The sequence below is a fragment of the Armigeres subalbatus genome, chromosome 1 (genome assembly GCF_024139115.2).
Source record: "Armigeres subalbatus isolate Guangzhou_Male chromosome 1, GZ_Asu_2, whole genome shotgun sequence".
In the NCBI taxonomy this organism is placed as follows: domain Eukaryota; kingdom Metazoa; phylum Arthropoda; class Insecta; order Diptera; family Culicidae; genus Armigeres; species Armigeres subalbatus.
Window position 1 is genome coordinate 233,145,246 of NC_085139.1, and position 19,943 is coordinate 233,165,188.

General features: G+C 43.4%; 1 protein-coding gene across 1 annotated transcript in view; it reads right to left on the reverse strand.

The window, feature by feature from the left end:
- Positions 1-3,812: 3,812 nt before the first annotated feature.
- Positions 3,813-19,943, reverse strand: part of LOC134205871 (tyrosine aminotransferase) — a 37,735-nt gene continuing 21,604 nt past the window's right edge. The window contains exons 2-3 of the mRNA XM_062681531.1: positions 4,441-5,240; positions 3,813-4,372 (exon numbers count right to left, since the gene is read on the reverse strand). Of these exons, the coding sequence (XP_062537515.1) occupies positions 4,022-4,372; positions 4,441-5,240 (1,151 nt within the window). The 3' untranslated portion in view covers positions 3,813-4,021. The remainder of the gene's footprint in view (positions 4,373-4,440; positions 5,241-19,943) is intronic.

Here is a 19,943-nt window from a genome sequence, read left to right on the forward strand (position 1 = left end):
GTCCAAAATGTGTACATTTGGGGGTCCAAAATATGTTGCACTGTCCAAAACGAAGAATATTTTCATTTCAGAAAATATCAAATTTCACTGATTTATCAATAACTGATAACAAACGATAAATCCGACGACGTGAAGGACACGTTTTATGAATATCTTGATAAAGCCTATGGAGAGTGCCCAAAGCATGACGTGAAAATTGTTATCGGAGACGCTAACGCCCAGGTCGGTAGAGAGGACTTTTTCCGTCCCATAATCGGTAGGGAGAGCCTTCACTCCGCTACCAATGACAACGGCCTACGGCTAGTAAATTTTGCTGCTGCCAGAGGGATGGCCATCAGTAGCACCTACTTTGCACGAAAGAACATCCGAAAGCACACCTGGAGACACCCAAATGGTGAAACTTGCAAACAACAAGATAGACCATGTTCTGGTGGATGGGCGCCATTTCTCGGATGTTATCGATGTGCGGACATTCAGAGGTCCGAACATTGACTCTGATCACTACCTCGTTGTCAGAAAAATTCGATCACGGTTGTCAACTGTATCGAACGAAAGATCACAGCGAACGATGCGTTACAATATCCAGCGATTGTCGGCGGAAGGAGTATCGGCTGAGTACCGCCAGAAGCTCGACGAACGGATAAGTGCAATCAACGTTAGCGACAACATCAACGATCTATGGGAGTCGATCCATGGAGTGGTGAGCACAACAGCACGAGAAGTGGTAGGCACTGCACAGAGGCGACCCAGGACGGGTTGGTTCGATGTAGAGTGCCAGAGAGTGACAGACGAGAAGAACGTTGCCAGAAGCCGGATGTTGGTGTCAGGTACCCGATCCAATAGAGATCGGTACAAGGAAGCAAGAGCAGCCGAAAAACGAACCCACCGCAGGAAGAAAAAAGAGTACGAAGAACAAGTGATTAGTGAGGCGCAGGAAAAAATGGAGCAGAACGATATGTGGAGGTTTTATGAGTCTGTCAATGGCGTGCGGAGAAAGACAGCGCCGTCTACCGTCATGTGCAACGACCAACAAGGGAATTTGCTGACAGATAAAACTGAAGTGGCTGCCAGGTGGAAGCAACACTTCGAGACTTTGTTGAATGGAGGAAGTGACGGTGCATCGGTGAACAGAATAAATATTAGCGACGATGGACAAGCTGTGGAGTCACCTACACTAGATGAGGTTAAAAAGCTGTCAAAGAGCTGAAAAACAATAAGGCTGCGGGGAAGGACCAGCTCCCGGCTGAACTTCTCAAACATGGCAGTGAGCAGCTTTATGAAGTTCTGCACCATATTATGTCGAAAATATGGGAAGACGAGGAAATGCCTGCTAGCTGGTTGGACGGCCTCATTTGCCCTCTCTTTAAGAAAGGGCACAGACTGGAGTGCGCCAATTACCGAGGAATAACCCTCCTTAATTCGGCGTACAAAATTATGTCCCGTATTCTGTTCAACAGATTGAGACCGCTTGAAGAGTCCTTCGTCGGCGAATACCAAGCAGGTTTTCTTAAGGCCGTTCAACGACGGATCAAATGTTTACCCTGAGACGAATCCTTGATAAATTCCGGGAGTACAACTTGCAGACACATCATCTGTTTATTGATTTCAAGGCGGCGTACGATTCAGTGAAACGGAATGAATTATGGCAAATTATGCTTGAACATGGTTTTCCGGCGAAAATGATACGGCTGATTCGTATAACGTTGGACGGATCGAAATCAAGTGTAAGGGTTGCGGATGAAATATCGACGTCATTTGTTACCTTAGATGGATTAAAGCAGGGTGATGCACTCTCGAATCTACTGTTCAATATAGCGCTTGAGGGAGCGAATAGGAGAGCTGGTGTGCAATGAACCGGTACCATTATCACAAGATCGCATATGCTCCTGGGATTTGCGGACGATATTATCGGGATTGGTCGCCGTGCCGTGGAAGAGGCTTTTGTGCCTTTTAAGAGGGAGACAGCGTGGATTGGACTTACGATCAATGCCAGCAAAACGAACGACATGGTCGCTGGCAATCAACGTGGATTCAACGTGGATAGCGAAATGGTGCAGGATGGTGAAAAATTTGAAGTTGTAGAAGAATTTGTGTATCTTGAAGCATTAGTGACGTGCGATAATGATGTTACCCGCGAGGTGAAAAGGCGAATCGCAGCTGCAAATAGGGCTTATTATGCACTTCATAACCAGCATAAGTCCCGTAGTCTACAAACGAAAACAAAACTCGCGCTGTATACTACTCTGATTCTTCCGGTGGCTTTATACGGCCATGAGACATGGACGTTAAAGGAGGCTGATCGGAGAGCTCTCGGGGTGTTTGAGCGTAAGGTGCTGCGAACAATAATCGGCGGTAAACAGAAGAACGGTATCTGGCGGCGTCGCATGAATCACGAATTGTACCAGGTGTATAAAGGGATGGATATTATTAAGCTTATACAGCACGGCAGACTACGGTGGGCTGGTCACGTTGTTCGTATGCCGGAAGAACGACAAGTGAAGATAATATTTAGTAGAGAACCCGGAAGAGGCCGCAGGCTCCGTGGAAGACCGCATACACGATGGCTTTTTGCAGTTGAAGAGGACCTGAGGGCGCTCAATGTTCAGGGCGACTGGAAGCGATTGGCCCAGGATCGAGTCCAGTGGAGAAGGATACTCCATTCGGCGTAGGTTCATCGAAGAGCTGTAGCCCATCAAGTATCAAGTAAGTACGACAGTATATAGATCGCGTAGAGCTATGGAAAATTATGACCAAGAACAGCTTCTCTGGGAAGCTCTTACCAGACTGAAAAAAAAAACGTTGAGTGGTGTGCAAAATTGTGTAAAGATCTCGGGCGGACACTCCAGTTCGCGCCGGGACTAAGACAAGGTAACGAACTTTCGTGCCTGTTGTTCAACATTGCACTGGAAGTTGTCATGCGAAGAACCGGGTGCAACCACCGTGGTACGATTTTCAACAGATCCAGTCAATTTATTTGTTTCTCAGATGACATGGACATTGTTGGCCGAACATTAGCAAAGGTGGCAGAACTGCACACCTGCCTGAAACGTGAAGCAACAAAAGTTGAATTGGTAGCGAATGCGCGAAGACAATGTACATGCTTGTGGGCGGAACCGAGCACGACAGGTCCGCCTGGGTAGCAGTAATAAGAGCCACACAGAATTCCATGGAAAAACTGTCAAAACAAAGGTCAAAACGCACGCAAACGTATCTATTGTGCTTGGCCCATTACGATAGATGGGGATACCTTTGAGGTGGTCGATGAATTCGTTACCTTGGATCCTTACTAACGGCTGACAATAATGTTAGTCGAGAAATACGAGGGCGCATCATCTGTGGAAGTCGGGCCTACGACGGACATGAAACTTGGAAAATGGTCGAAAAGGACTTGCAAGCACTCAAAGTATTCAAGATACGGGTGCTTAGGGCCATATTTGGCGGTGTACAAGAAGACGGTGTGTGGCGGTGAAGGTTGGACCACGAGCTTGCCCAGCTCTATGGCGAACCCAATATCCAGTAGGTAGCTAAAGCCGGAAGGATATGATGAGCAGGACATAGGGCATGTTGCAAGAATGCCGGACAGCAGCCATGCAAACATGGTGTCCGCTTCCGATCCACCAGGTACGAAACGGCGTGGAGCGCAGCGAGAGAGGTTGGCAGACCAGGTGCAAAACGACTTAGCGAGCGTGGGGCGCATTCGAGGATGGATAGATACGGCCTCGAACCGTGTATTGTGGCGTCAAATTGTTGATTCAGTGTTATCTGTTTAGATGTAAGCTAAATAAATTAAATGAATAAATGGTCAGACGATATGAAGAATAAAAACAACACCAGATGGTGCAAATCCTTTATTGAACAAAAAATATAAAATGCTGTGAGTTAATAAAATGTTTTACAATCATTTGTAATAGGTTAATAAAATTGATCTTGAAAGGCACTATAGAAATATGGGTAAAATTTGTTCATTCGTTGTAAAAAACCATCCGAGACATTATGGCACTCATGATCAATATGCGGCCCGTCAATATTCCTCCAGATTGGTAAGAAAACCTTGCTGTTGTTGTTCCATAATGGCATCGTCCAGCTTGTAGTGCTTCTGGCAGAACTCTCCCACGCGCTTACACGCTTCGACGATCATCTCTTCCGGGACGGTGAGCACGATACGGATGTAGTTCGGATACTCGAAGCACTGGCCCGGCAGGCAGAACACACTTTGCTCGGCAACAAGAGCCTGCACGAACTCTAGATCTGTCTCGTACTCGGGGAACCGTTTGATGTCTATGCCAATCATCATGTACATGGCACCACCGGGCATGACGGGGTGCAGTCCGCGAATTTGTTTGATCGACTTGTATGCCAGTTCGGCATGTCGCTATGGAGGAGAACAATGGAAGCGTAAGAGTTGGCATGGACTATGAAACTGGATTGTAGAATACTTACATAAAGTGTTGAAACCAAATCATCGTAGAACGCTGGAGGAGTGTTCTTCAGGATATCCGGTAAGGCACCCTGGACCAGTGTGTTGGCCCCGAGGATTCGCGCGGACAGATTAGCCAGTCCCTTGCGAACGTCCTTGAACAAGTTATCCCGATCGTGAATCACAATCCACCCCATGCGCCATCCGGGAACCAGAAAACGTTTGGTCAGTCCACCGCATGACAGTACCGGTACCTTCTTGGATAACGAACTGACAGCGTAGAACTCCTGGCCCGGGAATACGAAATGTTCGTAAATTTCGTCGGCAATGATAGGCAAATAATGTTTCTCGGCAATGTCCAAGATGCCTTCCAGATGGGTCTTGCTAAACACGCTTCCGCACGGGTTACTCGGGTTTGTCACGATCAAGGCGGCCGTGTTGGCATCAATCAGCGATTCCAGTTGCACCAGGTCCACTTCCCAGTTCCTATCCGGCATCAAGTCATAGTAGCGGCATTCGACTCCGAAGCCCTCAGCCAGGGTGCGATAGATAGAGAAACCCGGCCTAGGGATCAGTATGTTTTGGCCCGGTCCAGCTAGAACGGAGAGACACAAGTCCAGCGCACAGCTGGCACCACTGCACAGGATGACATCGTTGGCCGTGACATTTCCCTGATGCGAGACGTAATTGGCGACGGCTTGACGAGCCTCCGGGAATCCAGTGCTGGGACCGTAACCGTTGTGGGAACCGTCCTCTACCACGCTGCGTAGTGCGTCGATGATCTCCGGCGCTGGTTTGAGGTTACCGAAGGTGGTGGGATCGCCTGAAAGCATAAAGGAAAAAAAGGTTCTATTAGTGGTATGAATTCGCGAGAAAGGGTTACAAGCAAATTCGTTATCTTGTATTCTTTATCTTCTTCAATGGCTCGACATTACAACTAGAACTTTGCTTGCTTTTCAACTTAATATTCTATGTGATTATATTGACAAGTTCTTAGGGTCTGTCTCATTTGGAGAATCAAACTTAAAAGTGACAGTTCGAAAATTAAAAAATCACCCCGTTATAAGAATGGCTGGTGCTACCCAGCAATTCCAATAGGACATCGATGGAAAATGATTCGATATCTGTCAAAAGTGATCTTGCTCTGCGAGCAGGGTTATTCGATAATTATTGAAATGTCACTTTTAAGTTTAATTTCAGTTTAATTATCCAATTGAGACAGACCCTTAATAGAAAGTTGTAGAATATCATACATCTATAATATTAATAAAATATAAACATGAGGAACATTTAAATGGCACTGAGAGTACAGGAAGTGAACGTCAAGGCAGCGGAGGAGATGACTACGTCAGTTCAGCGGATGATGGAAGCCAACCAGCCCCCCCTCTTAAGGGAAGTTGAGGATGCCATCGAACAGCTAAAGACCAATAAAGCAGCTGGAGAGGATGGTATCGGAGCTGAGCTCTTTAAGATGGGCCCGGAAAAGCTGACCACTTGCCTGCACAAACTGATCGTTAGAATTTGGGAAAATGAACAGCTACCGGAGGAGTGGAAGGAAGGGGTTATATGCCCCATCTACAAGAGTGTGAGAACTTTCGAGTGATCACCATCGTTAATGCCGCCTACAAAGCGATACCCAGATCATCTTCCGTCGTCTGTCACCATTAGCGAATGAGTTCGTGGGAAGTTACCAAGCCAGCTTCGTTGACGGCCGCTCGACAACGGACCAGATCTGTACTGTACGGCAAATCCTTCAAACTCGGTATCGTATCGACCAAGCGCTGATTGACAGCAGACTGCTATACGGTCTGGAACTGACTTGTGTAGCACGTTGTGAACTTGTCAACATACTCTCCCCAGTATTCAACCAATACCTCCGCAAAGCTTCCGGACTTCTTCCTTCTACACCCACTGAGACTGCCTGCGCCGAAGCAGATGTCCTCCCATTTCGCTGCTTCCAGAACCACACAATTGCGGAAGTTCAAAGCATCTACGGCAGTTTGGAATGACATGCTCAGTCTCAAGGACCATCAAGTTATCTCCCGCCTCCGCACCGACCACACCCGATTCCCCATACCGGGTCCTAAGTCCTCTGCTCGTCAACCATAATCTAAACAAGGTCAGGTGAGGGGGGGGGGTGTTTCTTCCCAACTTCGATAACATTGTCTCCTCATCTTGATACCAACAGACTAAGTCCTGTCATCGTTGTCATCAAATTGTCATCGTTTAACTGACGTTCTGATCTGTTCATTGCGGAAATCCTCCGCTCCGAACAGTTTTTTTGTGGAAGTCCTTCGTTTCCCTTTCGGTCGGTTTTATAGATCGATGTTATGCGCTAAGGTTAGGGTTCCTATCTGGCTACAGTGACAGAACTCTGGAGAACAATGCGACTCAACCATTGGATTCAAAGACATCCGTACAGTCACAGTTGCCCACTCGTCCAAAGTTTACTCCTACCGCGGAAGATAACTAACTCACCCTCACCCCTACCGAGATTGATGACCTTTGTCCTGTTTTGTTGACCAGGCTACTGCCGTATCAGTATCAGTTACTTCTGCCAGCAGCTGCAGCTCTCTTTATTTCAACAACAGGTATATGCAATCATCAATAACAAACTTTCTTAATCTATACCAAAGAGCAACTACAACTAAATGGCGCCTGCTTTTTATTCATCTGAGATCTTCTGCGAAGCGTTGCACACTTCCTGTCCTTTTTGCCGAAATTCCTGGTCCAATTCCTCGTACAAATGGCCCTCGCTGTACGCCAACCTCTCTAGTACATGCGCCCGTACAAGTGACCCGACTTCGATGCTTATACGACGCCTCTCGATGCTTTACCGATCAGCTCCTGTTTCGATTCGTAGCTCCTCCTGAACTCCTGCTGACCAGCTAACATCCTACCGAATGTTCCGACCTGATGATGAATTCCGTCCGGCGCTACACACGACTTACGTGCCTGATCCATGATCCCACTACGCCAGACGACTTATACTAAAGACACACTGACCAGTGTACAAGTTCCACGGTTATAGTCAGGCATTGAATCCTAAAGAGAATGAACAAGTCTCTCACATATCATCTCTGTATACATATACGATATGTAGCATACCGCGAGAGACTTTGTTCGCAAGCTGTCATGATAGAGAACTGATTCGGGAGGCTATACCCCATGATAAATTTCTTTTAGAAAGCTCCAAATTCAGGGAGCACTGGCTCTGATGATGCATTTCAACTTGTTCTACACAGCTGTGCAGTAACCCACACGGAATGAGCGAAAACAAAGCGAGAATCACCATTTTTCTGTGAGGGCTGTCTATCCGATTTTGTTTTTTCGCACTTGTATACAAGTTTGATAAATTTGTTATCATGGTTTGTTATGATTCGGAACAGTTTTTGCCTCTCTTCAATCGTTGTTCGTTATCTATTAAGAGCGATTTCTGCAAACCCTGACCTAGTACATATTGTACCAAGGTTTTCCACGTTGTACCAGCATGGTACAAGGTGACACACTAGTGGTACAACTTGTACCATGGTACGAATACCACCAGTGTGTCATTAGTATCAAGCGGCTCATCCAATATCCCACTGCTGTAACGTCTACGGTCAATCCATCCCACTGAGATGTAGATCCAGAACCGTGCTGGGCCCATAACCTGTTGGAAAAACAAGGGAACCCCCTCACAAAGAACAAACAATACTGTAGAGTTCCCTCTTACTCCACGGTATAATCAATAACAAACGATGCAGTATCACACACCGTAGCTGGTCGGACGCAAAGTGGCAAACGAGCCTCTATTGTCGTTGCAGAAGCAAACCCGTCTCAATACGACAAATAGAAGCACATGTTTATGATTCAAACGCAACCGACTGTTGTTCAATCCTGATACACATTGTTGGGTAGAGATAAAAGGTGTGAAATGAATTGACTGCTATCCCATCGTTATTAGCTGGTTATGGAACAACTTATCGCAAGGTCAGCTGTTGTATAACAGCTATTTTCGAAATAATTATTTGAATTGAAGCAAACCGATTGACCAGACCACCTAACGCAGCGGTTCTCAACCTTTTTCTTGAAAGGTACCCCTTCAAACTTATGTTTTCATTGAGGTATAGAGTATTTCATAAGATATATTAAAAACGAACACTTAGATTCCCACAAGACTTTTGGAGGCTTCCAAGCCTTCTGAAAGTAGGATTACGAGCCTCTTGATAGGGGTCTCCGAGTTTCTAGAAGAGAGCTTTTGAGCATCTTGAGAGGAGGCTTCGGAGCATTTTGAAAGGATCTTGAATTAATTCCGAGCATCTTGGAAGGAGGCTTCCAAACCTTATGGCTTTCGAGTATTTTGAAAGGACGCTTCTGAGCTTCTTGAAAGGAAGCTTCTGAGCCTCTTGAAAGGCGGCTTCCGAGCATCTTGGAAGAAAGCCTTTTGAAAAAAAAAAGAATCCTAGCCTCATGAAACCTAGAAGCAAGGAGACTTCCGAGGCTTCCAAGCCCCTTGAAAGAAGAATTCCCGAAAAATTCTTGAAACGAAGTTTCCTAGCATCTTGAACGGAGACTTCTAAACCTATTGGCAGGAAACGAAAAGAGGCTTACGAGCTGCTTCGGAAGGAGCCTTTTGAAAGGAGGCTTCCAAGCTTCTTGCAACGAAACTACTGAGCTTTTCGGGAAAAGGCCTTCATGTCTCTCAACTGGATGCTTCCGAACCTTTAGATTCTTGATTTTAGTTTTGAAACATATTATTCAATATTTTGTGTCGATCAGGTAGATTATATTGAAGATTTTAATTTGATCATTCGACGTTTTGTCTTTTTGATCTTTTTTCCCAAATTTTTGGAACAAGAAATTTTCAAACTTTAAGTTTTTATTGGAATTGTAATCAGGGTTGTAAATATTCGGCAGCACTGAATGAAGGTGATGTTTTTATATATTTTTTTATTTTCTTCCTGCTTTGAAATCAACCTCACATTCCCGGAGAGGCAGAAAAGTAAACAACATAACTCACATCACCCACAGCGCCGCGAAGATGAAATTTACCACAGCAAAATGTACACATTCACCCAGCAAATTGAAAATGGGACACTCACAGTCATACTGTAAGGCGCGAACTGAGCAGCATGTCAGAGCGACTTGTGAGTAGCTGAATGCGAAATTGAATGGTCGGTGTTGGAAATGATTTTTCGGCTGCACCCAGTCGCACTCAACACGGCGACGATGAAGGCGACAGCAGATTATATTGAGATCCATGTTTTTTACTGCATTGACTGTGCAATATTTCTACCCTGATTGTAATGCATCCGCCATTACGCATTTTTGTTCGAGGTACCCCCTGAGGCCATCGATGGTACCCCAGGGGTACATGTACCCCAGGTTAAGAATCGCTGACCTACGGAAATACCACGTAATACGTCCGTGTACTAAATGGAATAGTGTGGGTTCGAGTCCCACCGGCAGCCGAATCTTTTTTCGCAATATCTCATAAAACACCTTAAAATGGTAAACTTCTTTTCCAAACAAAAAAGGAAAAAAATAATGTTGCTGTCAAAAAAGGTGCAGTAATTGCAACGTTGCTTGATCCGTAGATAATGTGACGCATTCATACACCAAAATAATTGAAAAATATTCGAATCTCGTGATTCATTCGTAGTTCAAATCTGCAGAAAAGAGAACTGAGCGTTATATCAGTTTAATTTATTTTTTGACAGTTGACTGGTACAAAAAATAAATCTACACAGAAAAAATAAAGAACCTAAAAAAAAGTTTTAAGAACTCAACTTTGAGTTCAAAGCTCAAATTTTTAGCTCAAAAGTAGGTAGTTTTCTCACTCTCTCTCTTTTGAATGTTATTATAAACAAACAGAGCTGCACCGACTCAACGTGTGCTGTTCCGTGGAAGAAGCCAAATTTGAGTTGTTTTCACCATAGTCCCGGTTGAGTGAAAATAACTTAAATTTGAGTTGGTGGAGCTTCATAGTGGGTGAAAATTCAACACGGGAGTAAAGGTGAAATACTCACCGATTTTTTTCGCATTTCTCACCTTTACTTATTTTTGGCGTCTTCCATGCGATGGCGGGTTTGAATGAAAGGAACCGTAAAGTGAGTTGTTTCGCGGTTCCGTATAGAACAGCAGCACAGAAAACGAATGTTTCAAATTCATATTCAAACTGACAGTACAGCCCCGAACGATTTGAATCACTGCTGATTTTACTCCTATGTCAATATGTTCAAACATTATGGACAAAGACAAAAATATAAACAACAATAGTTTTGTCAATTTTTATAGCAACGAGCTTTTTTGGATCTAGTACCTGAGTATACGAAAATAGCTCAATAATATCAAATGTTGATTAGATAGCAAAATGAGATATGAACATGATTGATATAAGAGATAAAAGATCAGATGACAATATCAAAATTTTGCACTAAAATATCATAAGGAGATCAAGTTATGCTTCTTGTAAGAAGTGACCAATAGCATGTGCCATAAGTTAGTTCTTATTCATATCATATCTTAATATTTAAATGATATTTTGGTGCGAATTTTTGATATTTTTGACTTTTTATCTCTTATATCAGCGGTTCTCAACCTGGGGTACATGTACCCCTGGGGATACCTTCGCTGGCCCTAGGTGGTCCGCGACGTTAGGCATAAGTACGTTAGGCATAAAGACGTTTGGCATAAGTACGTTAGGCATAATGGACGTTAGGCATAACGGACGTTAGGCATAATGTACGTTAGGCATAATGGACGTTTGGCATAATTCTGACTTTTTTATGTCATAGGCTGTTCTTTGGGTCATTTTATGCCTAACGTCCATTATGCCTAACGTACTTATGCCTATCGTCCTTATGCCTAACGGGGTATACCCCCCTAGGGGGTACCTGGGAGAAAAATGCGTAATGGCGGACTATTACAATTGAGGGGGTCAAACGCAAAGGGGTATAAGGGGCAAAAACTTAGTTTTGAGAAAAATGGGTGCAAAGTTTTTCAATATTTTTTCGTCCCATACAAATCGCATGGAACTTCAAAAAATTACTTATTTTCCGTGAATTTTCACATTTGTTTACAAATAACGTACAAACTGTATCAACATAATACCGCAAAGCTCTAAAACCAGAGCATATTTGGCTATAGTCAACTCAAATTTAACCAAAATGTCACTTACATCTCTCTGCTTCTAACCCCCTCAATTCTAAAGGAAACTTATTGGTAAAGTTTTGATAATTGTGTATTTTTTATGTCGATCAGCAAATCAAAGCCAATGAATCCTGCTTTCCACAACCAGCACAGTGCATGAAGGGCTGCGGAACAAAAGAACAAACGGACAAAATGTAGAACGCGCAAATTTTAAAAATCTTCAGTGCAATCTACCTGATCTAAGCGAAATGTTGAATAATATGTTGAGATTATGCTTTTGAACTAAAATTTAGAATCTAAAGGTTCGGAAGCCTCCGTTTAAGAGGCATGAAGATTTTTTTCCGGACTGGAACTTGGCCTGGTTTTCAACTTAGTATTTTATTAGCATTTCCTCAGTTATTAACTGAAAGCTCTCTATGTCCCCCATTTCATGAGTACTCACCATCTTCGAATTGGCAATCCTACGCCTTTGCACGCAAGGTTATCAGATGACCCCGGTTGCTTTGTTGCAAGAGGATTAGAAGCATCCTTCTACTTTCAAGAGGCTTGGAAGCCTCCGTTAAAGAAGCTTGAATGCCTTCTTTCAAGAGGTTTCGTAGCCTCCTTTCAAGAGCCTTGGAAGCTTCCTTTCAAGAGCCTTGGAAGCCTTCTTTCAAGAGGCTTGAAAGCCTCCTTTCAAGGTTTGGAAGCCTTTTTTCAAGAGGCTTGGTAGCCTCCCTTCAAGAAGCTTGGAAGCCTCCTTTCAAGAGGCTTGGAAACATCCTTTTAAGAGGCTTGGAAGCTTCCTTGCAAGAGGGTTGGAAGCCTCCTTTCAAGAGACTTGGAAGCCTACTTTCAACTGGTTCGGAAGCTTTCTTTCAAGATGCTTGGAAGCCTCCCTCCAAGAAACTCTGAAGTCTTCTTTCAAGAGGCTTTTAGCATATTCAAGAGGCTCAGATGCGTCCTTTTAAGACTCAAAGGAAGCCTCCTTTTAAGTGTCTCGAAATCCGCCATTCAAGAGGCTTGAAAGCCTTTCTACAAGAGACTTAGAAGGCTCTTATCAAGAGGTGCGAAAGCCTACTTTCAAGATATCCAGAAGCTTCTTTCAAGGTTCTGAATAGGTTCATTTCAAAGGGCTCAGCTTTTTCCGTCAAGAGGCTTGGAAGCCTACTTTCGAGAGTGGGTACCTCAATCAATGCAAAATTTCGAAGGGGTACCATTCAAGAAAAATGTTGAGAACCACTGCCTTATATCAATCAAGTCCATATGATGTTTTGTTATTCTGTTCATGGCTTCCAAGTTTTCTTCGATTCCTCGATATCTCACTATCTCGATGATCCCTTCAATATCGACATGTGGAGAGGCAAATGTATTACAATATTTCTAATCATGAATATTATTTTACAAAGATATTATTAGGAAAGGCTACAAATGAAATGTTAGAACTAGGTCTACAAAATTGATTGAAGACACAATAAACTAAGCTGGACTAAACTTTGCTCATAACCGATTTCATGGATTTCATGATGAAAATGAAAACGACCAAAAATAGCCTTTTACACATGCGCTCAAATATTACGGAATATTTTCGATATCCGGGCGGCGGCGATCTGAACATGAATTGAAAACAGTTTCCCAAAACTAGATAAATTTACCCGTCAAACCTTGGCCGAACCAAAGAAATCGGTTTATGTCTCACAGAGTTATGATCATTTTTTAAATTTTGGAAAAATTTCGCCTGTCCCAATCATTCTGTCCAACCCCTTTTGAACGTTCGTCATTGAGACAGGAGCAAGAGAGCCTCTATTTTTTATGTGCTCTACTGTATTGCATTGAAAACAACCAAAACTATGATAACATTACGAGCAAAATCAGCACTTCCTAATCCGTGCAGCTATTTTTGAAATAATTATTTGAATTGAAGCAAACCGATTGACCAGACTACCACTGTAAATAATTCAATACGTACCATGAGTAGCGATCCCTATGACTTTTGTCAATATATAATTTATATCTATGCTTTTATTCTGCTGATCCCTCTCTATTGATCGCGATTTGCAATTTAAACACAGTCACTTTCGGTACAATTATGTCCAACACGCGAATAAATGGCACCTGAAGTTTCGGGTTTGCTGGGCAGCAGTTTGTTTTTTAATTTTTTTTTATTCTCTCAGCCCGGGGATGGCTCATCCCTTTTTTAAAATTGTGTTATTTTAATTTCAGAGCCTACTTCCCTACATTGAAATGGGTTTTTTACCACTACTGAAGGCTTCTAAAATGAATGAACGTTTTTTCATCGAATCATATGCATTTTACTTTATATTTAAGTAGCCACATTTTTTTTCCGTTTGTATAAAAATAATATAGTTATTTCGGAGAAAAATTTGCTAAGGTCTGTTGTAGCTTTCCATTGGTGTTCATATTGCTGCATAATATTGACATGAAAAAAAAAGTTATGAGCGAAACACGCAACTAGGCCCACAACCGGAGACACTTCCTTATTTATGTTATCAATTTTATTCAGCCCAGGTTATATATATATAGTTTTGACCAATTTCAACTGTATAGAATTATTTGATAAGGTATGTTGCTAGCCGGTAACAACCACTATTGCTATAGTAATTAGAATACATTGGATATCTGAATCAAGATTGATACTTATAATGCTTTCGACGGACATATTTAGAACTGAATAGACATTCTAAGCAAATCGTTGCCCCAAACTGGATGGGACCGGTATCATTCCGCGAAGAACTGGTTCTTTTCTCGTTCTCCAAAAAATACTTTCTCATAGTGTGCCAGAGCCAGAAACTATTCCATCTAGCGCTATCTGACATTTTGAACATTGGAATACCTACCAAAGGAATATGCATAAATATGGAAAAGCTATCTGTCGCAGCATACGAAGTTTTTTTTTTTGTTTTATCGTATTGAATACATTTCAACTAGCCAAACTATGCAGACGATGTTCGGTGTTGAACAGGTTATTCGGGTTTACGTAAATTTATCTTGCCAGGGAATATAATTTAGAAAAAAAAATCTCCACGTGCCTTGGTTTTCTGTCTGGTTGACGTCCCCAGCCTAATAACCTGTTGGCCGCCATCGCATCACCATAATCAAATATCAAGCCCGGTTGATGGAGCTCTGCTGGTGCTATCTTATGGGCTGCATCACTTCGCACATATGTACCTACCGACTTCCCAGTCAGTAGTGGCGTGATTCGCGCATCAACCCGACAACCGGCTAGCCAAAACGGCACGACACGATCCCAGGCGACACCTACACCTACCTGAGGCGAACGCCAATTCAGTAAGGTCTTCCAATGACCTGATGCGCAAATCGAACAGGTACACTTACGCAGGAAAACAAGTTCCATCGTCAGCCGGGACCAGAAGTTTGATGACTTGCAGAATCATCGTTTTTAGGGAACAAGTTCCTCGGGGATAGTGATGTGGGGCTTGCTTGTGATATTTTTTGTAGTGCATCTTGGGGATGCAAATATGTATTTTGGTTGACAGCAAAAAGTTCATCCGAGATTGAATAATGATGTTGTTTGTCGGGATAATTGTTGATTCGGTTTAAATTTCATTAATTCCCTTCAGCGAACTTTCTATTTTTTAGCGTGATAAGTTTCTTACGAATGAGTCAAAATCTTTCTGCGTTCCAGGACAGTACCAAATATCAATTCAAATGATGAAAGTAGATATAGAGGTCTACATTCGTAAAATATGTATATAAGATCGGTAAAAAACGAATACCTTGGAGATCGATATTAATAATTTGAATAGAAACTACTGTAAAGATAAATAAACAACTCTATATCGAGGTCAAAGGGCACACAAACAGAGTCAGAAAACCGTTGTTGTAAACAAATTAATGGTGCAAAAATTTTCCATCGATCGAAGTTCATGGAAAAAATCCTCACAGGGCCTCACGGAAACCCGACAAAGTAGTATTCAAACAAGTCGCTTTCATTATCATAACCAGTCGATTGATACTACTTCGAATACAACACTCGCTGGTGCACATCTGGACAATGAATGCGTGTAGCAAGTAAACATCTCGGTCACATATTTTGTTATTGGCCTCCTCCAGTCAGTGCAACATGAGATCAACAAAATTCTTGTTCTATTACGAATCGATTTTAATTTAGCATCCGGAAGCTACCAAGCGTCCGCCGTTCCCAAGTGGAGACGACTGGTATTTTGTTTACCCGAGCTTTCGTATGTTTGTCACTTGGGGCAAAAAAGCTTCACATTGCGTTGCGGCGGCGCCGAATGTGTTTTGGCACACACATGTTCACATCGTTCGCTTTGCTTTCTCGTTCGCCGACCAAGCATCTGCGTTGCTCGGGCAGTGATTTCAATGCTTTTTTGGCAACGAACCTGTTTCTTGTGCTCGCCAGTTTGCTAATTTTTTTTTCCGAAATGCTTTATTCCTGTTTTGTGCTGGCGTAAGACTCGAGCCCGTCCAAATTGATCGTTTTTCATTGGTCCTCGGGTGGTGGCTCGTCTCGAGTTCAACCAATCAGAGTTCATCGGCACTCTCACTGTTGTGACGGGCTGCGTTGCGGATCGGAGGGGTTAGGTGAGGTTAGGTGGAAAAGGCAATGATTTGCCTGATGTCAAATATTAATCGCGCTTCGGCGCGTGGATGTTGGCGTCAACAGATCGACGATGACGTTATAAACATTTGCATCGAAGGATAAGCGGATTTTGTTTTCGAACTGCGAAATGGCGCTGTTACTGGCTGTTGTTTAATGCGAAAAACAACTTTGATAGAGTTGGGAGAAGGTCAATTTAGTAGCAGACGAAAGGAATGTCGTTCGAGGTTTGTTTGCGCCTATAATATTTCGAAGTGCGCGTGTATAAGCCATGTTGGTTTTCACTTGAAGATGGAAATCTTTTGTAATTGATTCATCTTTATTTGTGCTTATTCAGGTCTCTTTACTTTTTATTTCGATTGGAAGTCTACTATCAAATCGCTCTTTAGCTCGTCAAAGAGTGTTGTGAAAGTGCTCACCGATTTTTTTTTGTTTGACGCCCTGGATGAGCAGCATGCAAATATGTTCCAAATCTACTTTTTCGTAACTGTAATTTTCTACTGTACATGTAATTATAATTAAAGCACCGAATCGACCAGTGTTATTATCATCAGCCCCATTTTCCACTATATCGTAATCCTATGGGATTTATGTAGAAAAGGTTACATTCTCCAGATTATTTGTGACCAGCTGAATTGATTGGAACAAGGAATGCTAACATTGCAGGCACTGCACAGAGGCAACCCAGAGCCGATAGGTTTGATGTGGAGTGTAGAAGTCTGGTCAGATACCCGGTTGAATACAGAATGGAACAAAATACGAATGAAATACGAATCCTCCCTAAACCTATCTGTGCACTCATCAAAGCGCTCTTGTAGTGTTTTGATCTCGGACAAACGGTGGACCTCAGTAATTTGTGTCCTGGGAGAAGTATTGAGAAACACCCTCAGCAACTTGTTTTGAGCACGTTGGAGTCTTAGATGATTAATTTTGCACAGCTTTAACAGACCGACATGCTGTATTCGATCACAGGTATGATGATATACTTGTAGATAGCAAGCTTATTTTTCAGGGAAAATGACGACCAATTGTTGATCAGTGAGTACAATAATTTAAACAAAACGTTACACTTCGTCACTGTTTTGTCAAACTGTTGCCGGAAAATAAGTTTGCTGTCGAGGGTCAAGCCAAGATAGTCAGCCTTATTGGCATATTCCCTGTCGTGCCACTGAGGATGATTTTACAATTCTTAGGTAAAACATGCTTCGGGGGTTTCGAGTGGGGGGAGACGGTGACGATGACAGAGTTCTGAAAATTACACACTATGGAAATATATGAACACATATCTTTTAAGTTCAATAGCCGCTAATCGATCAAGAAACCGACCATCGTGTAGGTCTATAGATTGGGCCTTGAAAGGAAACGTTGAAGTGAGCCAACAACCACTAAGGAAAAAAAACTATGTTTTCCGAAATAACAGCCAGAAAATGCCAATAATGATGGTTAATGAACTGGAAGAATACGTCATTTCATCATGAAGTGAAGAGGTCCATGGAAAACTTCCGGATGGGTGCAATATTTTCCAGGCCGAAGAACATCCTTATGCTATTGTGGTAGCAATTCTGAATATCCCAGAAAACCTTTGGTCCGTTTGTCCTATGTTGTCATGTTTGTTCCAAAACTCAATGATATGCGATTTCTCCTCTCAGACACCGGCGATTGTCGTGAGAGAGCACGCTAGTGGCTCCAGGTGCACCAAAGGGAATGTCGACGAGGCGGATGTGAAACACAATCAACCATCTGGATCTGGGTTTCTGCTCTCTCTATCGTTCGAGGAGGTAGGTCTACAGTATGAGGAACCATCCGGATGTCCAGTTTTTACCGACGAGCAGTTTTTACCAGACAATGCTGCAGGAGTGTTTTCAATCTTTTCAAAGCAGTTTACAGTCGTTGACTCTATCGAACTCAATTGCGTGCCAAGGAATACTGCACGAAGAACATGGGCGGGCACTTGACGAGTTGCGAAATTGGTTTGATCAGGAAAAACCAGAGATTGATGCCGTGGAACAATTCGTCGCCCTGCAGGATTTATTTAAAAAACCCTGATTAATCCACCTAGCGGTGATGATGCCTTTCTCGCTCGTTCAAAATGGTTGATAAACATATATGAAAAGTCTAAAATAACAATTGGTGAATAAGACTTATTTTTCACATTTGTTTATACCAGATGAACCGGCCTAGGGTCGAAAATCTCGTAAAAGATAGATTGTACACATTGTAATAATTGCTGCCGGATGCAATTTGTTGCAAGCAAATCGGATGAGGTTAAGTGCCCGGAAAATGTGATGAGGTTGTGCAATTGCACAAATTGAGTTTCAGACATAGTATAAAAATTTGTATTTTGGCCATAACTTTTGAGCCCATAGTGAGTTCGGCCTGATTTTTTATGTGAAACAATGGGACAGGATTCCCCGTTTGAAAAATCGGTTCAGGATAAGATTTCAAAATACGAGTTAGATTTTTTTTATACACACACACACACACACACACACACACACACACACACACACACACACACACACACACACACACACACACACACACACACACACACACACACACACACACACACACACACACACACACACACACACACAGGTGGGAGCTCGGGACTTGTTCCCGAGCGCCAATGAAAAACCACCAATCGGCGTTTCTCTCGGGAGATGACCGGGCCCTGGTACCAGTTCACTGGTTCCCAGCCAGCCCAAGCGGAATCTGCCTAGGGGACGTGGCGGGGGTTTGACAGTGGGCTCTGTTGAATCTCTACAAAAAACCACAAGTCTATAAGCAGCTCTGTACAAGCGACCCGTGCCGCTTCCAAAGCACTTCAGCCCATCAACAGGAGTGCCAACCGGCACATTAGGATCGATACCAGTAAGGTCCTAATTACGATATACTGGTTACGGCTTACGACAACGGACAGAATTTGGATAGTGGATTGGAAACGACGACATTGGGCTGACGGTCGTGCTGTTCTACTGAGTAAGGAAGGGAGACACCGGCTTGAAATGGCGAGTGGGCTAACAGTACGGAAGCCTCCGTCCCGGTAAAAACTAGCAGTCCTCCGAATACGTTCAATACTCGTCCAATCTTATTGGTGAGTACTAGGCTCGGTTGAGATTCTCCCGATTGCGCGATCGGCTTTGAACACGGCCATATAAGTGCGCCCGTGTCAACCCTAGCATGGACCTCACTGCTTTCAAAGACAATCCATGGATCATAAGCGACTACGTACGACGGGTGGAGATAACGGTTTGGAGGAGGACCTTATAGAATGAGTAATTCGACATACAAAACAGAAGCAAATGCAGGAGCGGCGAACCCGTTCGCCAGTAGTGGGTTGGTGAGATCACCGCCACCAGCGACAATAGTGCTACAGCAACAACAGCAGCAGCGGCCTGGGCAAAGTGAGTTAAACAAGCCCTCACAAAAGCCGAAAATAGTGGCAGCGAAGAAATTGGTAGAAGAGCTCCACACTTTCGTGGATGGGAGGAACAACGTCCATAAGGAGATTAAGGACATGGTTCACAAGATCCGGAAGGCGCTGGTATCGGCAGCGATTGAATTCGATGTAGCAGCGCTGAGGGCCGACGAAGCGGAGTGCGCATTAGCGCTGACTAAGGCTCCTGCTGTCTTAGCTCCGCCAGAACAGGGCCATATCGGCACAATTCCGTTGTACTCCAAAAAGCAAGGGAAAGAGAAACTGGCAGGAGTAGGGAGTACATCAGCCTCCATGACTCCCAAAAGGGCCAGAACCTCGCCTGGAGATGGGAGGCCAGGCGGACTCAAGCGGCAAACGCGGGAGGACGC